This window comes from Ruditapes philippinarum, unplaced genomic scaffold, assembly GCF_026571515.1.
Source record: "Ruditapes philippinarum isolate M1 unplaced genomic scaffold, ASM2657151v2 ctg209_1_1_1_1, whole genome shotgun sequence".
Lineage (NCBI taxonomy): Eukaryota > Metazoa > Mollusca > Bivalvia > Venerida > Veneridae > Ruditapes > Ruditapes philippinarum.
The window spans coordinates 130,681-156,050 of record NW_026855127.1 but is presented as its reverse complement, the minus strand read 5'-3'; the positions used below and the strand labels follow the sequence as shown (position 1 = coordinate 156,050).

Genomic DNA, 25,370 nt, shown 5'->3' with positions numbered 1-25,370 from the left:
AATATAAAATTAGATATCTTGAAATGTTGAAATAGAATATTTCAAGAAAATTGACATCATCATAAGATTTAATAATTGACATCATCATAAGATTAAATAATAAAAACACCGTAAAGATGATATTTCTTTACTATTTTAACGTAGAAAATAACCGCTTATTATATAAACAGTCAGACAGTTAAGGAAAATTATATCAAACAAATAAATATATCAATTTTCAAGATAAGATAACCATAAACACATTCAAAGAAAAAGCAATTCTGAAAAAAAAACAAATTATATTGATATCACGTAAACACGAATTAATTTAAAAAAAGTTTATTAAAATTGTGTTGAAATTGTCAGAAATATTTGTCCATATATGAACAAGTTTGTCTCATTTGGACATACAATTAAAACAGGAAATATAACACTTGAAAACAGTTTAAAGATAAAATAAGGTATTTTTTAAAAAAAGTCTTGGTTACAAAAACACTGACGATAAACATGCATTAAAATAACAGACAACAACAAATATCAGAAAATAAGTAAAACATCAGTCCGTTGTATCTTAATCAGATTTTGTTTGCATGCATGTGTAAATGCGTTGACTCGGCCGTTCTGTTTACAATCTATATATTTAATGAAGTTCATTTTGTTAAAGGTCGTAAAAGTATCCCCGCAATGTACATGTCTTGCTTCGATTCTGTTTTTCTTGAAAAAGGCGTTGGTTTGTGGATGATTCTAAGACCACCGCCACTAATCTGAAAGAATATTCATAAACAGAACTTCCTTGAAACAGATAAAAATAGTAAAGAAATATTTTTAAATTGACATTTATAAGAAATCAACGGACAAGAAAACGGTGAAGGCTGATCGGAGATTAAGTTTAGTTGGTAACTAAAGATCAACAAATGCTAATGTCTGCTTAAAATATCGTCTCTTTCGAAAATAAAAAAAAAGTTTCTCTTGGCAAATAATTCCTCTATATTTACAAACTTTATCAAACAAGATTTAATCAAGTAATGATAAACTAAACGCAACAAAGTTCTGAAAGAAATACAAACGATAAGGACAAGATTATAATACATACGATTTGCCCTCCTCGCAAGTAAACCAAAACCTTTTCCGTGTCTAAATTCTTGAATAACAATCCATGCCTATGGTGCAGATGTAAACTTTTGAACATTTTAGCAAAGATCATCAAACGCTCTGCAGGCTTCAACTGCGTAATGATATCACTAGTTAACTGATGAACTTCGTATTTGATGTCAGGATCCGGGAACCATAGACCTTGACATGCCCGCAAAAATGCTGACCTTTTTTCTTTAAAATAAATCAAATATATATAATAGTCTTTTAAGTAATTAATTAACAATTTACAAGTGTTTGGTCAATCATGAGACCTATTTTTATACTAAATATCTATCAAATAGCTAGGTATCTAAAACGTACATCAATAATTAATAAAGTTATTATTCTATGGGGAAAATGTATTTCTGTATATGATAGATCTATGTTTAAACCTATTGAAAATTTCTGTTTGTTAAAATTTTATCTATACTAACTTACCTTCAATGTCCTCAGGGCGCGATTGTTCATCTTCACTTGGGTTAAAACTCTAGTAAAATGAAATGTAGGTTTAATTTGCATTTATGGCAAACGGAATAACAAGATGTAACATGCTTCGAAAACAATGAAGAACAAATACACTTTTGTGGGAATTAAAAATCGACAAAAAACGTAAGACCCAATAAACAATCGCAGAATTTGTTTAAAATGCAGCATGGCACAAGGACATGTTTTTCGCTTTAGAACTTTTTTTTAACAACAGACGAAAAATAAAGGATGTTTCAAAGCAGTGAAAATAAACAATTTACCTTCTTGCTAATGATTGCCATCAGTGTATATAGGAATGGATTGATAGCTGAATTGATAGGTAAAACTAGAACTGCAGTCCAAGCATAAACCTCCCCAGGTATAGAATACCCATGTAATGTCATAATACCTAAAAACGTATCAGTGCTATGCTCAACATGGAATTATGTTGGTTCATGAACATTTTTTAGACTTGTATTCTCAATAATCAATAAAATGTCTTTTGCATTCGAACATCATTATCATGGTGAATTTTCAAGTTTATGAGCTGCAAGCGATACTTTTGAGTAGAAGAACACTTAATATCAATTTTGCCTAGTGTAATTACATTTGTATTCTATAACATTTATATGTTAATGAAAACTACGTGAAATTAATATTTACCCATGCAACCAATTGGAAACCAGCAGGCAAAATCTGTTCCGACAAGAAGCAGAAGATTTCTTGCAACTTTCAGGTCATTTCGTCTTGCAGAACTCTTCTTTTTCATAGTTGACGCAGCCCGTCTCACTTCGCAGAAGATAAGAATTTGACCGAGTGCGATCAAGATGAATGTAACGAAATTGAATCCAATAAATATGAGTACAGAGTAAAGCCATCCGGGGGAGCGTTCTTTTGAAAGAGGTAGTGCCAGGCAAACCCCTGATTTTGAATAGAACTGGTTTCCAAAATATTTAGATTCAATGATTGGAATAACGGCAACAATCAAGCAAATAGACCAACAAATTGACACTACAATTTTAGCCTGCCTTGTCGATATCTTAAAAGAACCAAAGGGATATTTGATAACCAGGAGCCGATCGATAGTAATCAAGCAAACGAAAAGGACACTTGCCTCGGAGGAGACTGTTGACATAATTCCAGCCAGGCTGCACCATCCACTGCTTCTCCAGCGTTCGTCTTCCTCTATGTATCTATTGAAACAGAACCTTACGGTACGAATGTAATACGAAACAGAAATAGTTACGATACATTCTAATTGTAATATCAAAGAAACATTCAGTGAACAATGCTGTTACTTTATCTTTATCTTTATGTCTTAATAGTAACACAAACGAAAACAGATTTTGTTTGCTTAATTCTTTTACCTTAACTTAACCCAATCGATTTCCAAGATGAAACAGGTGGTTTACATATAACAACGTAAATATAAAAAAGTAAAACTAGAAAAGAAAACTTTTGTCCAGGTTCTTAAATTATGTAAAGAAAAATACATCTTAGATATTTTAAAAGATGAAACAGACAAGACCTAACTAGAACTAGAAATGTGTCCATAGGACACGGATACTACCATCTACACATTAAGGTTGTTCATCCCTGAAAGCTTAAGCAAAATCTGCCATCCGGTGTAAGAGGAATTGCATTCACAAAATTTCTACATAGTATATAGTGAAAAAATCAACCAAGGGCAATAATTCTGTTAAATTTGGTCGCAGCAAAAATTCCTCCCTTTACTGCCATTTACACATTAAGGTTGTTCATCCCTGTAAGTTTAAGCAAAATCTGCCATTCGGTTTAAGAGGAGTTGCGTTCACAAAATTTCTACATAGTATATAGTGAAAAAATCAACAAAGGGCCATAATTCTGTTAAATTTGGTCGCAGCAAAAATTCCTTCCTTTGCTACCATCTACACATTAAGGTTGTTCATCCCTGTAAGTTTAAGCGAAATCTGCCATCCGGTTTAAGAGGAGTTGCGTTCAAAAGATTTCGGGACGTACGGACAGACGGACGGACGGACAGACGTACGGACACTCGGACGGACAAGTGCAACGCTATATGCTCCCACTCTGTGGGGGCATAAAAAGTCACCTATCATGGTACAGTCTGTCAGCAATAGCTATAATAAGCATATAAAATCCCATCAACATGTCGGAAAATGCTAAATTGGTCACGAAAATTCCATACACCATTTTGATGCGTTTCTTGTCGAAGACCATTCTGAATACCACAGACAGAATATTACCAACAATAGCAAGAACTGCTATGATCCATAGCAAAAACTGTAGACTGGTTCTTCTCATTAAATCTCCGCAGGATGAAAACTCATCTTGATGTGGAAAGCATTTATTCTCTTCCAAATAAATCGGGCGCATGCAACAAAATTTGTACATCGGAGTTTTTAATTTTTGCAAACCGGTTACGCCTGTAAACATTGCTTTTCCAAAGTTTTTAATGGGATTAAACGTTATATCTAGTTCTTCAACGTGCAATCCCTCAAATGCATTGTCTTCAATTGTTTCGATAGTGTTATATGATAAATCTAGTTTCGTTGCATTGAATCCATTAAAGATTCGCCTGGATACAACTTGTAGCATTGTGTGTGTAACAGAAAGATGTTTTAGTCCTAAACCATAAAAGGCGTTTGGTTCTATTGTAGAAATGAGTTCGTTTCCCTCAAGTAAAAGTATCCTTATAAACCTCAGATCTTTGAATATCTCTTTTTGAATAAACGATAGTAAATTGTAACTTAAATCTAGAATCAGAATATTTCTTGTATGAGCAAATGACTCATTATGGATGAGTCGTATGTTTGAAAATGAAACATTGAGTTCTATTAAAAAGTACAAGTCTGTTTTTATATCCAGCGTTCCGTTTAAACCCTTACAATGGTTTATATCTAGAATTCGTACAAGACTTGATATCGAATTGAAAACATTGTACTGTAGACTGGGACATGATGAGCTGTACCCTTCACATGTGCAATTGTTAGGACAAACAAAATGACATAGATCCTCGTCGTCTCCGTGTGGACAATGTTTTCGTCCGTCACAAACTTGTTCAAAAGGTAGACACACGTGACTAAAGCTACATCGAAATGCATTATGACAACCGTGGTTAGCTGTAAAAAGATACAAAATGATTATTAAGATACTGTCAGGAAAAACATTTGTGTTATGTACAACACATTTAAAGATATAACGTGAAACTTTCGCCAATTAAGCACAATACTCACTTTTATCTAATATATAAACATCTGAATAGTTATCAGCAAACTATATTACAAATCAACTGTAACACTAAGTTTTCCCCTTTTGTAAATCATATAATTGCAGATATTAAGTTTTGTAAGGGAGGCAGATTTAAACAAGTTATCCTGGAATTCATTACAGTTCTGCTATTTTTTGTGTTTGGGTTTTTCTTCTTTGAATATTGCGTTGAGGATTTCTTTACTTGGAATCATAGACAAATATATTGCCCATAATTATTACTTACTCTATTTTAATGTGACATTATTAGACTTCAAGTCTAGGCTTATATATTTTATTTTTTAAGAAAATCAATCAAATCGGAACAATCAACACAGGATAAGTTTTAAGGTTTAGTTAATGATGATAACCGACGTTATTTAATGATGATAACCGACGTTTCGACTCTCACATGTCTTCATCAGGGTTATTTTTTGTTAAGTCTTTGCAATTTTTTTTGTTTCTTTTTTTTGCGCCTTTATCTAATTCACTGTCTATATTTAATGAAATGTTACGCTTTTGTCTGCTTTGAAAAACAAACAAGCTCAAAGTAATCAAACTGAACGATGAGTTGTTATAAGAAAATACATACCACTAAATATTTCTGGAAAAAGCAATGTCCCTCCACTTCTTAAAAGTTTCCAGTTGTTCAGTTTTAAATATTTTGTCTTTCCGTCTTTTGACATTGATACCTGTAGATTTTTGTAGAAAGAACCGTCTTTTTCTATTCTGAACCTATACTGAGTCGCTAACGTCTCATCAAATTTATGGAAAAGGTCTTCTTCTTTCTTACGTAGCTCCCCATTCTGTAAGAACACGGAGAAAGTCTCATTCGTGCCGTTGAAACGTATCAGCTTTTCGACATCACTCTCAAAGTTATCCATTGAAATATTATATTCCTTTTTATATTTCTTACTAAGTGCTGTCATTGATAACACGTTATATGTTCGGACCAAATATACAGAAGACTGGCCATTTTCAGTCATTTTGATGTTATGCTTAACAGTGAAAAATATTTGAATATGTGTATCTTCTGAGAACATTTGTGAAGCCAAGTTGTGTGCTGCATCTTCAATTTCCGCATCCTTACCGATATAGTAGATAAGTATGCCTTTAATTCTTGCACCTGAAGCTGAAAAGAAAAATAACACATACAGGACATGATGTATATATGATAAACGAATATTTTAATTTTATTTTTTTTACCACCACGGGAGACACAAATGTGTCTTTTGCATGTGTTTGCATGTGTTGCAAGTAACCTTTTGTCTGTATATTGAAGTGTAAATTAGAAAATTTATAACATTTAAAACATATTTTATATATTTATCTATTAATTTCCTCAATCTGGACATTTTTAAACTTTTTTATTAAAGTAATGCCAAACAATAACAATTAATTTTACACATGATATGTTAAAATTTGAAAAGTTAATCGTGAAAGAAATATTAATAATGTTACACTAGATTATCGGAGTACAACTTACATTCTGAATACAAATACATAACAGGAATGAAAAATTCTTACAACAATTTCTTTCGTCAAATGAATCTGGACAATGAATCCGACCGTCACATACAAAATGATATGGTATACAAAAGCTTCCGGGGCATTTAAAATAATGCGGTTCGCAGTTGATAAATTCTGCAAAACATAAAATTACACATAATAGGGAACAGATCAACACATATCTGTATGTACTGATGATAACAAAAGTAATGATTGAGATCAGCGACTTATCCAAATCGTTTTAAAGATTTATTCTAATCGGCATCATCAGATGATTTGACATATCATCAAATTTTTAGATTATAATTATTCATTCATTTTACTAATATATGAAGCACAATTTTATGTATGCATAAAAGTACTACTTATTTAAATATTTTAACTTATTGTTAACATATTTAATTCAGTATTGTAAAGTAATTTAAGGGTCTCTTGTTCAATTGTGGGACGAGGCTTTAATGGATCTCGGACAGAGAGTCTGATGGTAATTTGTCTCTCACTGGTGAAGTAACCATTTGGGATTATTTTTGGTCACTTTCAGAGAAATTAGGTATCAGTGGTAAGTTATACAGTTTGTTTGTTAAGTAGACCGGTCGCAGTGATAATTCCAAAAAATGTGTTTAAGTCGTAATCAAACAAACAACCAAACAAAGGAACTGGTATCTGCCAGCACTTGCTTGTACCATACCACAATTTTGAAGATGCTCAAGTGATCTGCAACCTTCAACTGGTTTTTGCCCGTCAACATCAAATACACATGATCTTTTTGTAAATATTGGTTTAGCTAGAAGGCCGCAAGAAGTTAAATTCCTCCATTCGGTCCCTTTAGTCACGTGTGCAGAAATGTATTCTGGTACAATCAAGTTCGTTCGGATGCCGTCTGTCAAATCTAGTAAAATACATATAGGATAGTGAATGAGTGTAAGTTCAATACTGAATTTATTGCATAAGTTGAATAAATTATATTATTAATAAATATAATATTATTTCATTCAACGAGTGCAATAAATTCAGAAATGAACTTACACGAATTTAATATTCTATTTATCACATACCCAAAATAAAGACCGTTAAAAGTGAAATAAGAGTCATTTTACATCGACGCGCCTATAGTATAACGGTAACATTTAGCGCAACTTTACACTATGTTTGTATAACGCTAACGACGTCACGTCAAAATATATGCACGGCCGTGCAATACCATATTTACGGAGTCGCAAAATCGACACGGGTGTGTGATAAATGTTATAGTTACAAAGTAAGTAAAGACTATCAACGTCAATTTCTTTAATCAAAGGCTGTTATAAAAGAATGAGCTCCTACATGTAAATTAAATTGCTTTAATTAGAATTTTAGAATTTATTTATAAGTGACCGTTAAAAAGGCTTTAACCGAGATGCGCGTTTCATCTTTAAATGTTATGTATCCAGTATTTCTTTAATTCAGCATTGTACTCACTTTTAACACAGGTGATTGGCCCAATTCCAAATGCTAATTTCTGTCGATTGTAATTCGTACCAAATGAGACTTGCACATTTCCAGTGAATTCATCTCGGTTTATTAGCGTTCTTAAATACAATAATACAGTGTCGGTACGGAACCAGACAGGATTTATCTCAGACTGACCGTTTGTTCTTTTAATTATTGATCAAACAATTTGAAATAAACAATTTTAATGTACAATAAAGGATTCGAGCCGATACCGATAAAGAATGATATAAGGCCAACCCATTCAAGAAGAGAATATACAAAATAAAAATCTGGAAACAAAGTGATCCCTCGGAAGCATTAATCACAATAAAATTACATAAAAATTGCAGACTCGGTTTGATTAAGTCTGTACATGAGGGATAATAAATAAGTGCAACATCCCTCGTGCCCCTTTAACTGACATACAACAATCGATCTTTTTACTTTTATTTATTTTGAAATTTTAAAGACACGTTCCTAATTTCCTGCACTGTATCGGCTAATCCTTATAGTTTAAAAAGTCTTTTAATATTTACTCGGTGTGAGTTTAAAACTATGAAGCGTAAACCATGGACCTAGTGATTAGTGTTTGCCATTAGCGATAAATCAGATCACCCTGCACATACATGCAGACTGACAAAGCTATTTACAGTTTGTTGACAAACTTTTCATCTTTGTATCCCCAATATTGCTGTGATCAGTTCCAAAAATCTAATTAAAAAAACAATTTAAGAAGTTCATTGGTTAAAAGAAAAGTATACCCTCTTAGAATGGCCTCTGTGCTGTTACCAATAAGTTTGATACTCTTTTCCTTCCATTCAGAGAGACTATTGTCTTGACTAAGCATAGTTCTGCTTATCGGTAAATCTAGATGGAACTGTTACAAAGATAATAACAAAACAATTCACAACGTGATTGAAACAAAAACACGTGATTTAAACAAACGTAATATGAAGTGATTTGATACTTAGATAACAGAACGTGATTGAAACTAAAATAACAGAACGTGGTTGAAACAATCACAGAAAGTGATTAAAACAAAAACTACAAAACGCGACTAAAACTAACTTTGGGGCGTTACTGAAACAGAAACTATAAAGGCCTTGATGATAAAAAAATCTGTTTCGTTCTGTAATTTTATGAGGAAATCATTTAGACGACCTTACCGTCTGATAACAGATGTAACCATTATAGTCTAACATTGACGGGATCAAGTAAATACTTCTATCTTCGAAACCGGGACTCCAATCTATATTTGAAATAGTCATCGTGATTGTTTGATTGTCAAAGTCAAATATACACTCCGTCCATCTGGTAGCTACAAGATAATTTACAAAAAGCAGACTTGACACTCATATTGTTTTTATTCGCTGACGATATGATTCTTCTTTTCTACTTTTAGAAACATAACATGGTTCAATTTCGTTTCGACTTTATTTTGATCGATCGGGTTTAAATATTAATGAAGAAAAAACAGGTCTGCTGACAATCAAACTGTACTTTTAAGTAAGGTTTTCAAATTGTAAAGAGTATCTGAAATCATTGAAACATAAGAATAAGGTTAATTGATATCAGTTTCGTTCTACATTTGCAAACAAAAATCTATATTCTAAAAACAGGTTATACGAAGTGAACAAATTGTATGACATCGCCTGATTCGTCAATTATAATTGAAATACTCAAATAAACTTTAGCAACTCATGTTAAAGTGTCGACTTATATTTTATGGACGACTATCAAACTAGCTATTATTTTATGTGTAGTATACATGATTATTTCCTAGGTAAAATAGAGAAAAACGGAATCCATAAAAAACACCCAAAACGACAAAATAGCAAATATTGCAGGTTCGGATAACGACGGTCATCATGAAACCTTGAATGTGACATTTGAGTGTTATTCCATGAAAAGCGGAGTTTGGTCCCCAAGGTAAGGAAAGCGTGTGCCCTTAACAAGATAACAATTGGCAGAACTAACACAAATAATTTTGAAAGGGGATCAACGGTTATGAAGCCTGCACATCACAGACAAGACGACAAAAGACAATTTTGAAAAGCAGGCACCAAGGGTGATTATACAGCATTTAAGTAAGAATGCTAAAATCACCCAAACTGAAAAAGGTCAATATAGAAGAAATTAAAAATACCACAAACCTGTGCTGAACAATATTCAAAGATCGAAAATATGACATCTTTAATTAAATATACGTGCAACTTGTCAAGGCTTTCACACGGCACTTATACCACTGATGTGGCAAAAGTGAAAAAGCAATCCATAAATTACGCCTAAAACGGCAATATTGAAACTGTTGCAAGCTCGGTTTGATTGAGCATGTTCATAAACAACTTTGGAACGTAAGTGCAAGTAAATGGCATTTCCGTTAACTTCGGGTTAAATAATTCAAAACTAAACCACGAAAATGTTTAATTACTGACCTATATAATATATTCCAGATTCCCAGATACCAGCAAGAAGCACATCATCACACGAATGAAGTTCGTAAAAGCTTCTACCATAATCTTCGTCTTCGCCATTTAAGCAGTCTGGATGATTGTCAAAAAGAAGTTCCCTTGGAATGCAGCGTTTGTCTATACACGGAAAGGATACACTTATGTTGCAGTTTGCTGAAAACAATATGATAATTTTAAGATAAGGTTTTAAAATCATTTATTCAATAAAATCATCACTTGTATCCCAGACGATTGTTTCAGGCCTTTTGTTTTTGTTATTACTAACATTGGTATTGCTGTAAATAATGTTCTTTATACAATAAAGTTAATTGATTAATTGTATTTTCCCGCTTTATTTGATTTATTAATCAAGCTATGTATGTGCGCATGGTCTAAAAATAGAATAATCATTTGTGTGAATTATTATCTTTATACAAGAAAAGGTGTTGATACTGGTTATAAAGTCTTATCTGAATTGCTACATTCTGATTTTCATAAGTAAATATTACCACAGTCTTTCTCGTCGCTACCGTCTACACAATGTGGGACAGCGTCACAAGCCTGGTACTTTGGAATACATTGGTAGTTTTTGCACTCAAATTCCGTTGCCAGTGAACAGGCCTGGTAATCTGTAAAAATATTGACTTTTTCTTTGGTACATGTATTATTGAATTGTAAAAACATAATATAGTTTAGCGTTAAACCATTATATTCACATATACAATTTAATAACATTAATTTGCTTAATATTTAGATTGTTTTAATGGGTTATTTATCTTACTGTTTATTATTTCAATGATGCACAAATACTGAAAATTGCTTTCGTTCATAATTCAATAGAGAAAATTATTTGTTTTGCATGTATGATTGAAATATAATTTCATTGAGTGAACACCAGATGCAATATTTTCACAAGTGGCGTAGCCGCGAGTTAAACTATAATAGCTTGTGTTCACGAATGAAATATATTTCTTATATGTATAACAAATCAATTTTCTTTTTAAGTGGTTTTAAGTATTTTTTTTACTGCTTTCGCTGCGTAACGTCGTGCATTCTCTTTTGTGACGTCATCACATCATGATGTCACATCATCAATTTTGAAATAAAGTTCTGTTAAATTTCTTTAATTTTGTTACATTTTTAATATGGTGTATGGTGACATCGACCTTCTTTTCTTAAAGAAGCAAAATTTACGCATGACAGCATTTATTTTTGCCTGTTATTCCGTTTAAGTTTGATTTTCTTTTCATCCGCATTCAGATATTGTCCGGCTACAGTGAAAATTATATTTTATAAATTTCACTCATGGTTTATCAGAATAAAATCATCTGATATATTGCAATAAAACAGTGGAAAGCATGAAATAAATTACTATATTCGATGTTTTACCATGAAAACCGTGCAAATTAAAAATAAAACAAACATAAAACAACAACAACAACGCTAAAGTACACGCGTTGGGCGTCATTCGCCTAGTGATTAAGCCCGTTGACTTCAAACTGTTTCATGGGAGGAAACTATTCAGCTAACTAAGGTATCGTCGGTGGTTCTACTTAAGTGCCCACTCGTGCCTGAAACAATGCACTAAGGGGCAGCTAAGGTCTTCCTTCAGACCTTTGCAGTATTGGTGCAATGTATAGCCCCACCAACCAATCATACATTCATCTTATAAATGTTGTAACCAACGACAAGAGCTATTCATCCCTAGAAAGCTACAATTTGCTCAAAGAAAAAGTTGTTAAACAAAAACGAGAAAACCGACATAAAAAAACGATTCTTATGACAAGAACAATACAAGGTGCGTCCAAAAATAACAAGCAACAGTCTTCATACATTGCATTCTATTATGATTACATATGCAATGGAAGCAGATGCAATTTCCCATTTTAGCAACGAAACATTACTAAAATATCGTTGAATCGTTGAATCCGACCATACATTAAAGCTGTATGTCTAAATAAAATTGAGAAAAATATGCAAAGATTTAATGAAAAATATTATAATAAAAGATTCACGATTAAGGTAAGAGATGACATGTAATGACTGATTTCGAATATTTTTCAACATTTTTCTACTGCATGAAAGGACTATTTTAGTTTCAATCAATTTTTTTGATACTAACTTTGGTTGTAAGTTGCAGTTTGCAGTGCGCAAAACTACTTTCATGGTTAACAGTCGCTAATATTTTAACTTAAATATGTTTTTTTCTTCAAAATTTTCGTAACAATTATCACAAATCTTGAGGCATGCTGCTTTAAATCAAACACACTTTATAAAATCTCATAAGCGGCTGAAACCCTTCAAAAAATAGAAATCTAAAAATAGAAAGTAAGAAGTTGTACCACAATATTCATCGGAATTGTCAGCACAATCCTGTCTAAAGTCACATACTCTACTGGAATGAATACATTCGCCATCCGTGCATTGGAAATAGTTTTTGGTGCAATTTCTTTTTTCTGAAATGTATGGCAATATATAATAATTGTTAAGCAAAAGAGAATTTAGAACAGAAACTTTATCGTTTGTTTGTAAGCAATACATTTTATTCATATGCCACCGTGTCTCTAATACGTTCATTGGGTAGTTTCAATATACATAGTAATTTTGTTTTTTGCTTGTAAGCAATACTTTGAATCCGAACGTCACTGTGTCGCAAATGCGCTTATATGTAGTGCAAATAAAATTATTCGCTTTTCTTTGTGAGCGCGGCATAAAGCACATAACCAACCATAAAAGCGCAGGCAATAGCAACAAAAATTACGTAAGAACGCAATATGAACGATGTGAGGAGGTTATTTTACGTCCATCTTCACTAAAAATGATAAATTTTTATTTGCAATCTCAACACACTCTGAAATAAATTAATACAAACGCGTTGTGTTTGTTTTCCTGTGTTCTTTTTCTGTGTTGTACACTATTTTTATTATAATTTTGTATTTAATTGAACAAATATAGCATGACTAATAACTTACATCGGCGGTCAAAACTTACCTTTGCAGTGAAGTTCGTCTTCGTTGTTCGAACACTCAACAACACCGTTACAAACTGAGAGTGGAGATACAAACTCATCTTCGGAACATTCAAATAGCATATGCCTGATATCATATAGGTCCGTTCCAGTATCAGGATATTCCCTCGCATCTATATCTATAATGAGATAACTTATTTTCAAATTATAGGAACAAAACAATCTTAGACGTTCTCTATTTTGGAAGCTTAAGGTCTTTATACTTTTTATATTTCTGGATGGTCTCAGTAGTAACAGCAAAACCTTACAATATATCAGAAAATTGTTACGAAAAAAAGGGATCTGCTTTGTATAATTTATTTACGTGTGTATTTATTATTTACTGTTGCTTCTCTAGTTTTTAAGTAACAATCATGAGTATCACAGATGTTATCTATATTATTTGATTTATGTCAACGACATCCAAGATTTCAATTTGTTTGCAATAATATAATTTTGGACCAATTTACAATTATACCCAAAATTATTATTTCCCTAAAGCCGAAGAATGGTTTTCTCCAGATAGAAGGATGAACAAGTCAATTGAAAGGCACATTATTTCTCAGAAATAAGTAAATATCATAATCTGTAGAAAGGGGGAATTATGCTTTTATTATGCTGTAACTGATTAAATATATGCGAGATGGTCACGTGTTACACTTTAAAAGCAATGATTGGATGTTACTAATAGATACAAAATAATTATAATTACCAAATTCAACCTATTAAAACACTTACCTATATCTACGTCAGTAGATATATTAAAATGAAACCTTTCTTCACATACAAAGTAATAAACTTCCTCCGAGCAAGGAATCCTGTACCAAAGTTTATCATTTTCTACGTTACCAAAATGTAAAATTGTACAATTCGTACTTCCGCTCACCGCTTCGACACCTTTAAACTGCACACTTAAAGAGTCATCTCGTACAAACCTATTTATTAAGAATGTTAAAATTAACGAAAATGATTTTGGCTTCACTTGACATGAATCACTCCTTAGCTTGAAAAGAAGCTCATAAATTTTGCCTAGCTTTAAAAAAAACACATACACACAAACCAACAACAAACAAACCAAACAGACATTTTTCAGTTTTCAAACATTTCCAACAGTGTAGTGCCTGATCTGATTCCATGAATGTGTTGGCTGATCTGGCTCTATAGTTTTGTCAAAGGCTTATTACTGTAAATTATTTGTTTCAGCAGGTTAAGTGTTGACAACTTTTATCATTCAAATAAGTTAATCTCTACTTTATTAAATGTAAATTATTCAATAGGTTTAAATTTTTATGACCAATATACTGTTCCCTCTTTATAAAGCATGTAGCATTTGATAAGACATTTTATCACATAAATTACATTAAAAACAATGATTAACTAATTACAAATACAGATATAAACGGTTACTTAAAATGGTAAAAAATTGACATGAATAAAAGAGAAAGAAGTCACCAAGCTGTGAATGTTAAAGGCGATCCATCTGCCCAGCGTTCCTCAATCGCTCCCTCACTATTGAAGTATCGTGATAGTCCTGCAGGGAATATAATTTAAAATCAACGAAAAGAAATTATTTTTTATCAACACAGAAAAAATAATAATGAAAAGTTCTCTTGTCCATCAAGACAATTATCAAGTTTGATTAAATACAACACAATTTTATATTAATATATGGGGACATAGACCTCTTATGCATGTCGGTGCCGAGTCATCTAAAGTACAATTTTTAATCACCAAGGTAACATCTAATTTTGTTGTTGAAAAATTTTAAGCAATATATGCTAAAATTATAGTTCAATATTCTTACTTATTAGTTTAATTGACCTTCAGATTTTCTTAAGGTTAAGAATATTATTTGTAGATAAATTGTTTCATATGATTGTCAAATTAAAAGAATAAAGGTGAAAAATGAAATCTGCCGACAATAAAATACACAAGACACAAGGAAACCTCTCTTTACATCTAATCTACCGCTCCTCTATATATCTAATAAGTAAACCGGATGATTTGTTTCTTCTATTTTTAGAAACGAACGTCTCTGACGCTGTTTTGAAGATTGTTGTTGTATAATAATAAAATTACGGATACACTTAGTTTGAAACATCACACAATTGTTTTTCCAAGAACAACAAAAACAACAAAAGTTTGAGGCCGCTTAAAAGAACTTAATGTAATATGTAGAGAAAACTAAAATAAAGAGATCACATAACAAATATGACAAACCAAGATATGCAGATCGAGATCTAAATCCTAGCATCGGAGTAAATGCACTTAATTCTAACAATATCATTTGTAAATACTTCATTTCCTCCTTGCTTTGCAATGAAAGCAAATATCCGCCGCGTTTTTCACAATATACAGCAGCATTTGACCATGAAGACATCAACGATACAGTCGGCAACGAATACAACGTGTAGCATTTGGAAAACTGGTCAACACACACTGAGGTGTAAATAAGAAATATGTAGATATTTTCAATTTAAAAAATAATTATCAATAATTACATATTGTACTCTCTATCGTAAAAATGACACATTTGTCAGAGAATATGCCTAATGTGACAAAAAATTTAATTGAAATTAAAATATCATATACACTAAAGAAAATCATGTCAACGTGATATTAAACTTACACTCTTTTTCAGGACGCAGAACTAAGTAGAAGCAATCTTCATCTACAAAAGAAAAACGAGTCGATCAAGTTGAATCAAGATAAATACAATGTTTCTTCTTCCTGTAAGTGAAATCAATTGTTTTAGACATACGTAAATATGGTCGCATAAAAGTTTGGCAAACACATGCTTATCGTATAGCACATTATCAGATTGTTCCTTACATTAGTTTGTCAACATTTTTCACGGGGCACTATCACAATTTAGGCCCTAAAATGCCGAATCAGAAAAGATGGATTTGGCTAACCTCGGGTGTAATAAACTTTAAGAAACATCAGGGGCTCATCACCTCACCTGCTTGAGTTAAGAGATGCATAGACACCTGCATTTCGAACCCATTTAGTCGTACCTTACGATCACGCATGGATGAACGGTGGCTGCAATTCTGTTGCCTCAACCCTAAAAGGCAACACCTCAGCACAAGGGGGATCTATATAAGACAGATTTTGAAACTTAAGATATTATCAAATGATTTATCAGACATCCATCAGTTAAACAGAACAGAAGTGATCTTTTATTTTCTAGACTTACACTTATTGTTTACATGCAATGAATACATACATACAACATAACCATACAAAGATATGTATGGCGAGTGTTTGTTATAAATATTAAGCTTACAATTAAAAGTTACACTTAAATAATGGTCCTGGGAAGGCTGCCACAACAGAAGAAAAAGACGACAAAAACAACTTCTTTCCTCTATTTGTGTAATAACAAATCATCAATCTAGTTTGCAGGGCGTTTATAAACACATAAGCCAATTGTCAAACTAATTCAATAAATTTCCAGAAGGAAGAAAATTACCATCATGACCTGTTCCTCTTTAGTTTTGTTCTATTTTTTCGAGACATAAATTCTTTTTTTTTCAATTTACTTATAAAATGGTTTAAGACGATGTTTGTTCTCTTGTATCCAGAATTAAGAATCTGGTATGACGAAAATGCGGAGCTACTTAATATAAAATAGGTTTATATGCAAAAAGAAAAATATTAAACTGGTGGCGACCAGATTTGGATTCTGGTGTAACAAAAATGCGAAGCTACTAAATTATAACCTGAAATAGGGTTTATGTGCAAAATGAAAACTATTAAATGGATACTTTAAGAACATTTTAAATTTTATTTCGACAAGTTGATCGATGCTTACCAAAGCATTCAAAAACTACATTGTCGAAGAAAGAAGGCGATGGAATCTTGGAACTATTTTCTCTATTTATTTGTTGCGCAAGTATTTGAAATCCTTCCAAAGGGTAGTATGGCTCCCTGTTTGTTGCAACAGTGAATGTTATTTCCATCTCTAGACGTAAGAGCATGGCTCTCTGAGGTTTATTGCGGTTGCAAATTTCAGTGTTGATCCAACGTCCCTTTATTGTGAAACTTGAATCTGCAACGTGATAAAACAAAGATACATTTATCATATGAATCCCAATGTTTACAATTTGATATAAGCATTGTGGTGTTTGTTTTCTTCTCAGACATTATGAATAATAATCACTAAACTTCCAGCATTTGCATCATGTGCTTTATACAATTTACATTTTCCGAGTCCTAAACACGTAAAAAACCATTTACACGATATATTTTAGGTAAATTAGAAATACTTGCCTTCATTGTATGGTATTGTTACCTTTTCTGCTACCAAAAATGCTATTTTTACAATTTGTCTGGGGGAATTACAGGAAATTCCAATTGGATTTTTCCCAAATAATAATGAAAGTGTATCGGCATTAACTTGAATTAGCATATAGTTACCCAATTGCTCTGAAGAAATTGCCTGTAAATGATGTAAGCAAAAGCAAGAAGCATTTACATTTTTATCTTTCATTTATTGCATAGTTTAGTTAAATTTCATTAATGTATTAATCTAAATGCACACACACTTTCTATTATGAAAATATTACCTGTATTGCAGCTTACGTCAAACACTTCAAAGGTAACTTTAATGTTAGGCATGTATCCGTCTTCAATTGATGGTTGGTACAGAAAACGATATTTATGTGCCGAATGCGGTATTTGCCATAGTTCTGGTGAGGCAAACCGGACACTGCCTTCATAACATCTGTAAACCTGATCCCAATCTGGCAATCCACAATCTGGATGCTCTGAGGAAAATAAAATATTATTTCCGCGGTTAAGACCGTCAAAATCTAAAATTCATGTTCATAAATAACTGTCAATTATAACTTTCTGTGACATGTTTGATGTTGAAACTGAATATTATTCTTATTTGTACAACGCGTTAGTAATGTATTTTCTGCGTGTATAATTCAGATTTCCCATTTACATACAACGTGAATTATGTTATGTGAACGACAACAGTTTTAATTTCTTTTTCTTTTGTTTATTAATTTTAAATGACATTTTGATGAAAAATACAATAATTGTGAAAGAAAACGAAATCTATACACGATTAAAAAATGAAACAATGGGACAAACTATCCAAGTCATCAACTGAATAGTAACGAGAAGCAAATCCACTTTGCCATCATTAATGCGTTATGAAATATAAATATTTTGAATATTTTTTGTCCTCAATTAATGAAATATAAATTCCCTGAAAACCACTTTTTCTTCGATCAATGAACTTGCTGCAATTAACTTTATCCTAGATTAATTTAAAAAGAACTTTTGAAAATCACTTAGTCGTCAGGCATTTAAATTTAAACCTAATAAAAGTCATATTGTTCTAAGTCAGTTAAATGTAAACATTCTGAAAATCACGTTGTTCTCACTCAATCAAACAGAGACCTACTGGAAACAACTTTGGACTTAATTAATTAAATATAATTATAACAAATCATAATGTCAATTAAATATAAACCTTCTGAAAATAACTTTGTCTTCAGTAAATGATGTACAAACCTTCTGAAAATCATTTTTTCTCATTCAATGAAATATTGAAAATAACTTTGTCCCCTGTAAATTTAATATAAACCTTCTAAAAATCACTTTGGACTTAATCAATCAAATTTGCTGTTGTTGTTGTTTTTTACGTCACATCGACACAGTATAGGTCATATCGCGACGTTCCAGCTTTACTAGTGGATGAAACCTCAGGTGCCTCTCCGTGCATTATTTAAGGCACGAGCGGGCACCGACGTTCCGTAAGCTAGCTGGATAGCTTCCTCACATGAAAGAATCCAAAGTCTCTGTCGGGATTTGAACATACAGCGGCTAGGGACAAGTGATTTCAAGTTAATCAATCAAAGGAAGACCTACTTAAGATAACTTGTTATCAATCAATGATTTTGCAGTTATTTAATGAAACACCAACCTTCTGAAAACAAGAGAGCTCTGAAGCCTCGACCCTCGCCCTCATGTCTGTATGTCCAGAAATACATATAAAGCGAGCGAACGTCTGTACGAATCATTGGATTAAACCCATTGCTATTGTAATCTATGCTCAAGTCGCCATCTTCTATGTTGTTGAGCAAACCGAAATCTATTTGCTTTTTAAACAGTAGAATGACGTCATTGGAACACGTTTTGTTGGTGGCGATGTTAATAAAACATGGATTATCGTTCTGAAAATGGAAAAATTTTTAGTTACGTTCTTGTTTGTCAAATAAGCAACGTTACTTGACATTATTAAGTAAAACATTGCTTGTTAATCTAGTATTTTTGCTTCTTTGTTTCTAAAATTGATTTTATCCATAGTATTTAGAGGTCATATTTAACGCAAGCTGTGTTTAAACTGAATATTTAACGCACGTTTTTACCCTTTAAGCATAATGAATGCAACCTTTACTTTAACAATTTAACATATTACACTTGATAGACTTCAAAAATTTATTGCAATTGCACGGCTTACATCAGGTCTTTTTAATGATACGTCTAAAAATGCTATTTTGATGTAGTTGTCTGCATGAATTGCCCATGAGAAAATTTGAGGTGCGTCGTAGTAAAATGGGTATCCCGGATTGAAGATAACTCTCCTTTGGTGTTTGCCTAATATAACGCTCACATTCAGGTATAGCAAACCAGTATATCTCTGGTTAAGTCTAGGTACTTGGAATTGTGTTGTATCTACAAAAGAGAATATTGCCACATAAAATAGACAGTTATTCTATGCACTTTTTTTACAAAGTAACTCATAAAAACTTGAAATAAGTATTTACTTTTATCTACTTTTAGCACTTTTATTACCAAATAAAATGAAAATTGTTCATTGACTATAATTAGAGATTGAAATGATATAATAATTATAACTGAAGTTGTGTTTATATCAAAATAAAAAAGTTAAGGCAATGACCATATTTATTTTTAGTTTTTTTCTTTTCTTTTTTGTCCTGTGTGGAAAAAACAATAACATTTTTTTCTGAAATGCTCGATCTTGAATTATATTGTTTTCTAGCTCTTAAGAAAAATTTAAAATTAGAAAAAGTTAATAAACTTACTTCTCCAACACATAAATATGCCTCTATAGGCAGAATATTCGAATGCTTCCTCGTAGTAAATTTCTCTGCTACTTTTTGCTTGTGTCTTGTAGAACTCATCGTTGCCAGATAGTGGTTTAAATTCATCAGTTGAGTATAAATTACACATATAACGATACGAAGTAAAATTGCGATAATATTCAAAGAAGCTGCATTTGTCTGTTTCATTCATACATTTGTTAAAACACTCCTCGGCCTGCGTATCAGTGTAACCAGCAAATCTAGTTCCAAATGTCGGTGATATGCTGATATCTGTGAAAAGTTCTGCAGAGGTGTCATTCCGACAATAAACAGATGGTTGTCCTAAAGAAATAAATAAAATCTGCATGTTTGTATGAACATATTTAATAAATTCCGATAAATATATCCAAGTTTGAAGTGAACCGTAATTATTTGTCTGTAACAAATTTACAACTTAAAAGCAAATCACAAATCGGCAATATGAGAAAAGAGTAATAAGATAAATTATAACAACAAGGGAACAAACTAATGATAAAGGAAATAATGCTTCACCTTGTTTCCTGCAGCCGTATAGTTCAAACTTTAAACATGGAAGAGTCCCTATTGCGAGCGGAAATACCCTGATGTATCTAGCAACAAATGGTTTGTAAAGCACAAAATGATGCTCAGTATTGAACTTTAAAGACATGTCAATCTGGAAACTCTGTGACAAAGAAAGAAATCATGGTCTCATGATGTTCGTTTGATATATGAATTAAACAAAACATATCATTATATAAACCTTCATTAAACAAAACAATTGTAGGTTTATTATTTTATAAAGCGCGTAAATCTTTGGGTTAAATTGCTAAAAAACGGGGCGACAAGAAGAACTGGCAACTATTTTAGGTTGTTTCTTGCGTTGCGGTAATAAATTTTCTTCCAAGAACGATTGTTTGTGATGATAGCTCTACAATAAGACACTAAGACATTTGATAAAACACTATCATAGGGAGCATACTTGTACATACCCGGTTATTATATGGGACAAATTTATTCAGTGAGGAACCATACATTAGCTGAAAAGATCGACTTCCAACAGGAGCAATTGTAGCTTGGTATGTGTTACTAATTATAGATTCCTTGGTTTCGTTCCAGTTAAATATCGTGATACCATCAACTACAGTTGTAACGAGCAAATCAACCTTTGTACAAATAACAACATTGTATACGTTTGCATTTAGTAAATAATATAATAAAATTATTATGTATTTCACAGACAAACATTTGTACAAATGTTGTATAGTGGAGATGCAATAGTTACAAAATGGTTTATTACAGTAAATTTTACACAACCTAACGCGGAACTTGCTCTTGACATACTTAATTAATTTCTTCATGCGTTTGTCATTTTGTATAATTGCAAAACACCAGTATTGGCAATTTAGCGGTGTAAGGCCTAACTGAATACACACATAAAACTCTAGTCCATTATACAATCATGCGTAAGTAAAACTTTATCCTTAATATGCTAAGACCGACCACATCTAGCTTGGTATCAAACCAGAGTCTGTGTACAGTAGATCGAACTTTTACCTCAGCACGCAAAGAATCAAAAGATAAATAAACATTTGATATCTGTTTTGAATAATAAAAAATAATAATAATAAGAAGAAGAAGAAAACGAATAAGCACAATTACTACTATGTAAATAAGTACAATTACTGCTGATGGTAAAAGACGGAATTCAAATCAAAATAAATCTGAACCTGGATATATGGCTTTTCGTCCGTTAACAACGCGCACCAGCCGCTTAAATCTGGCCTTGCATTGTATGGTGGAAAAGCTGTTTCACTGGATGACGCTGTTATTTGGAACTTTTGTATTGATCTATCCTCCATTCCCATCTTTATTGAGCATGGTATGTGTAGCATACCATTAACATCTGAAATGTGAACATCACCTTACATGTGTTTGCAATTATCTCTAATAAACGTAATTCAACTTTGTTCACTTACATTTTGCTCAGTAGCAGAAATAAAAGAAGCGGCATTAGCAGAATAATCATTGTCATTTTTTTATATTTTCATTGTTATCAGGATCATCGTCATCAGCATCATCATTACCCTCATCATTTTCATCGTCAGTAACATTATCAGTGTCATCGTCATTCACATCATCTTCATTATAATTATCATTTATACTATAATCATAACGATAATAATCTTTTTTATCATCAACATGATAATAATCAACAACATAAGCATCATCACAATCATTATCTTCTATATCATTATAATCATCATTACTACTATTATTTTTACCATCATTATCTTTTATATCGTCATAATAATAATAATTATCATCAGCATCATCATCTTAAAAATCATTTTTAACATCATTTATACTACTATTATTATTAGCATCGTGATAATGATCATCATCTTTTACATCATCATTATCAACATCTCTTCAATATCATTACCTCAGTGTCTTCATCATCGTTGCCACCATCGTCATGTCCATTGTCGTCGTTATCTATGCAATAGTGTATGTCATAATAAAAAATGTGAATAGATGTCTTACCTGGATTATTCGAAGACAAGACTGACACATAGATATTAGCTGCGGACAACTGTTCTTTATATTGAGGGTAAGTACTCGCGTATTTCCACTGGGATAACAAAGTCACATACCTCCCTTCGAATACCCTGGAAACATTCAACATTTCATTTTGTTTGTTTGTTTGATTAGGTTTTACGTCGCACCGACACAGTTAAGTTAATTGCGACGTTCTGGCTTTACTGGTGGAGATTGAATATTTCATTTTTATCGGTATTTGTATTTTTTGATCAAGACGTGCAATGACGGTTGTACATTGATTAAGAAAAAAGGTGTTTAATCTAAAAAGATACGAAAACAAAAACACGAAACAGATGACATGAGTATCTCTTAAAACAAAGGAATTGTTAAGTACAATGTAATTTTGATTTTGATTTGGAAAAGCATTAAAATACACTTGTTTGTAAATGAGTAACTGTTACGCGTTAGATAATTTTATTGTAATAAGATGTTTTTTGCAACTAATAACTTTTTTTAACATTGCACAATGTTAATATGTCTCAAATGTATAAAATAGTAATCAAACTAATAAGTTAATAAAACAATGCAACATTAATATTGACTACTATACTATCTATGTATAATTAAGGTCAAAATTATTTTATCAAACTATAAAATCACCTATTGCACTTCAAAGATGTCTCGGTTTCATTTAATCCGACTTTAAAGTTTTCAATTTCATAATAACAAATTGCTGCTCCGTGATGCAATATCCCCCATCTGTGTCTCTCGATGAAAATATTTGTAACACTGACGGCTAAAAAGTAGAAATCAATTGAAAAAAATAAAGTAGCAAACATGTGTCTGATGTTAAATAAGATATATATTTCTATTATATACAAATGTACTTAATAAACGAAATATTAGAAAATATTGTTCAAATAAAAAGTATATTTTCATTTTCTCTATTTTTCATCGTAAATATTTATTTTTCACTGCATTGATATATTTTTCCTATTTTTTCTGGTGTCTTGCAAGACTACTTTCTTCTAAATTGAACCAATAAACAAACTCAAAGAGAAGTCTTTCTGACTGTTAGGTGAAAAAAGACATAATGTTTATAAAAACAAAAAAATGCAATCTGTTTTAGTCTTTAAATACGGGGTTTATTTTCATTTTGTTGTATGAAAATTATCATATTTCATTTATTTATTTGGACGTATTTGCACTACGGTTTAAAGCCAATTATAAAGTTATTTATAGGAAACAGTATCAGTGTGTCTAATTGTTTGACCGTTGGGTTGAGGTGGGGGAAGGAGTGGGATGTAAAGGTTCAAGCCAAGTGTAAATGGTAAAAAAAATGTACAAGTTGTATAACTGAGAGGGACTATAAATGCCTTTGCAAACAGTTTTGTACCAGATAAGACGCGTGGTAACTTGCCTTTTGGACAAATTCCAAACAAGCTGACATTCAGGCTATGTTAACACTGGAACTTGATAAAACTAGTCATAAAGCAAACAACATTTTTATCAGACAACATTTTTTCCAGCTTGCAAAGGGTTCTTTGATTTTTTTACTTATGTAGTTAATGATATCTTACTTGTTAGAAAATCTGTATGAAGCATATATATTCCAGACACCATCACCGACATTCCGACGTCAATAACAATCCACGTCATGATGTTACAACGACTTACGGACAATCCACCTGTAATAAAAAGGTATAAGGATCTTATACAGGCGGCCGGTAAAGACCGGAATTTCTAGCTTGAGGGTAACTGATTTATGGTGGTATCGAGGCTCTGCCGAGTTTCCTCTAAACAGTTACCAGTCGACTAAATACCCCTGTATTTACCGAAAGTCGTCGTTTGATTCTTTTTCTTTGGTGTAACATAATAATTATAATATGGAAAGAAAAGTAATAATTTTCATTGAGCACTTTTTTCTTATAGAAGCGTATGCATTTTCAACCTTAATCATAAAGGCAAAATGACGTCGGGGAATAACGTCTTTTAAAGCCAGCGGTTTGTCTTACACTTGGCTGTTAGACAGCCTTTTCTAGCACCGGTGTTAACAATAGATAATCCAGTCTTGTATGCAATAGTAAGCAACACGAATTTGAGCGGACCATAGTTTTTAATTTTCCCTGTCATCAATGAGCCCGGTATTTCAATAAGCTAATAGCTTCCAACACAATCGAACTAAAAATGAATTTGTATGAACTAATGAGCCCATCAATGAGCCATTTATCGTTTTGCATTGAAGACGTGTGTTTGGACATGCATGGCTTATAACGCCATATGGACATAACTGCGGATGTTACCAATTTTAACAAGAGGTTTGCTATTGTGTGTTAAATGTTGAGCTCCTTGTAAGCCGGTGCTAGCGGGCGTAGACGGTAGCTTGCACTCTCCAACCTTCCTTAAATCGATCAATTAAACCAAACGTGCAACATTTTTCAGTTATGCTGTTTTGGGGACTTTTTTATGTGCTCTATTCAG

At 32.1% G+C, this 25,370-nt stretch overlaps 2 protein-coding genes across 2 annotated transcripts; both read right to left on the bottom strand.

Annotated features, from left to right (window-relative positions):
• Positions 1 to 342: 342 nt before the first annotated feature.
• On the bottom strand, positions 343 to 14,450 carry LOC132742176 (uncharacterized). The gene is made up of 17 exons (XM_060730503.1): positions 13,999 to 14,450; positions 13,245 to 13,400; positions 12,596 to 12,709; positions 10,763 to 10,882; positions 10,239 to 10,427; positions 8,970 to 9,121; positions 8,565 to 8,680; positions 7,792 to 7,901; positions 7,022 to 7,222; positions 6,352 to 6,468; positions 5,417 to 5,956; positions 3,668 to 4,697; positions 2,242 to 2,771; positions 1,860 to 1,987; positions 1,552 to 1,600; positions 1,073 to 1,305; positions 343 to 743 (listed from the first exon to the last, which is right to left on the bottom strand). The coding sequence occupies exons 2-17, from the start codon at positions 13,342 to 13,344 to the stop codon at positions 630 to 632; spliced, it is 3,843 nt and encodes a 1,280-aa protein (XP_060586486.1). The 5' UTR covers positions 13,345 to 13,400; positions 13,999 to 14,450; the 3' UTR covers positions 343 to 629.
• Positions 14,451 to 16,284: 1,834 nt separating this feature from the next.
• On the bottom strand, positions 16,285 to 23,034 carry LOC132742175 (uncharacterized). Its single transcript, XM_060730502.1, has 11 exons — positions 22,893 to 23,034; positions 22,433 to 22,639; positions 22,076 to 22,251; positions 21,338 to 21,511; positions 20,880 to 21,030; positions 20,328 to 20,669; positions 19,742 to 19,956; positions 19,205 to 19,454; positions 17,832 to 18,032; positions 17,078 to 17,314; positions 16,285 to 16,358 (listed from the first exon to the last, which is right to left on the bottom strand). Exons 1-11 carry the CDS (start codon positions 23,032 to 23,034, stop codon positions 16,285 to 16,287), a joined length of 2,169 nt encoding a protein of 722 aa, XP_060586485.1.
• Between the last annotated feature and the right edge of the window lie 2,336 nt (positions 23,035 to 25,370).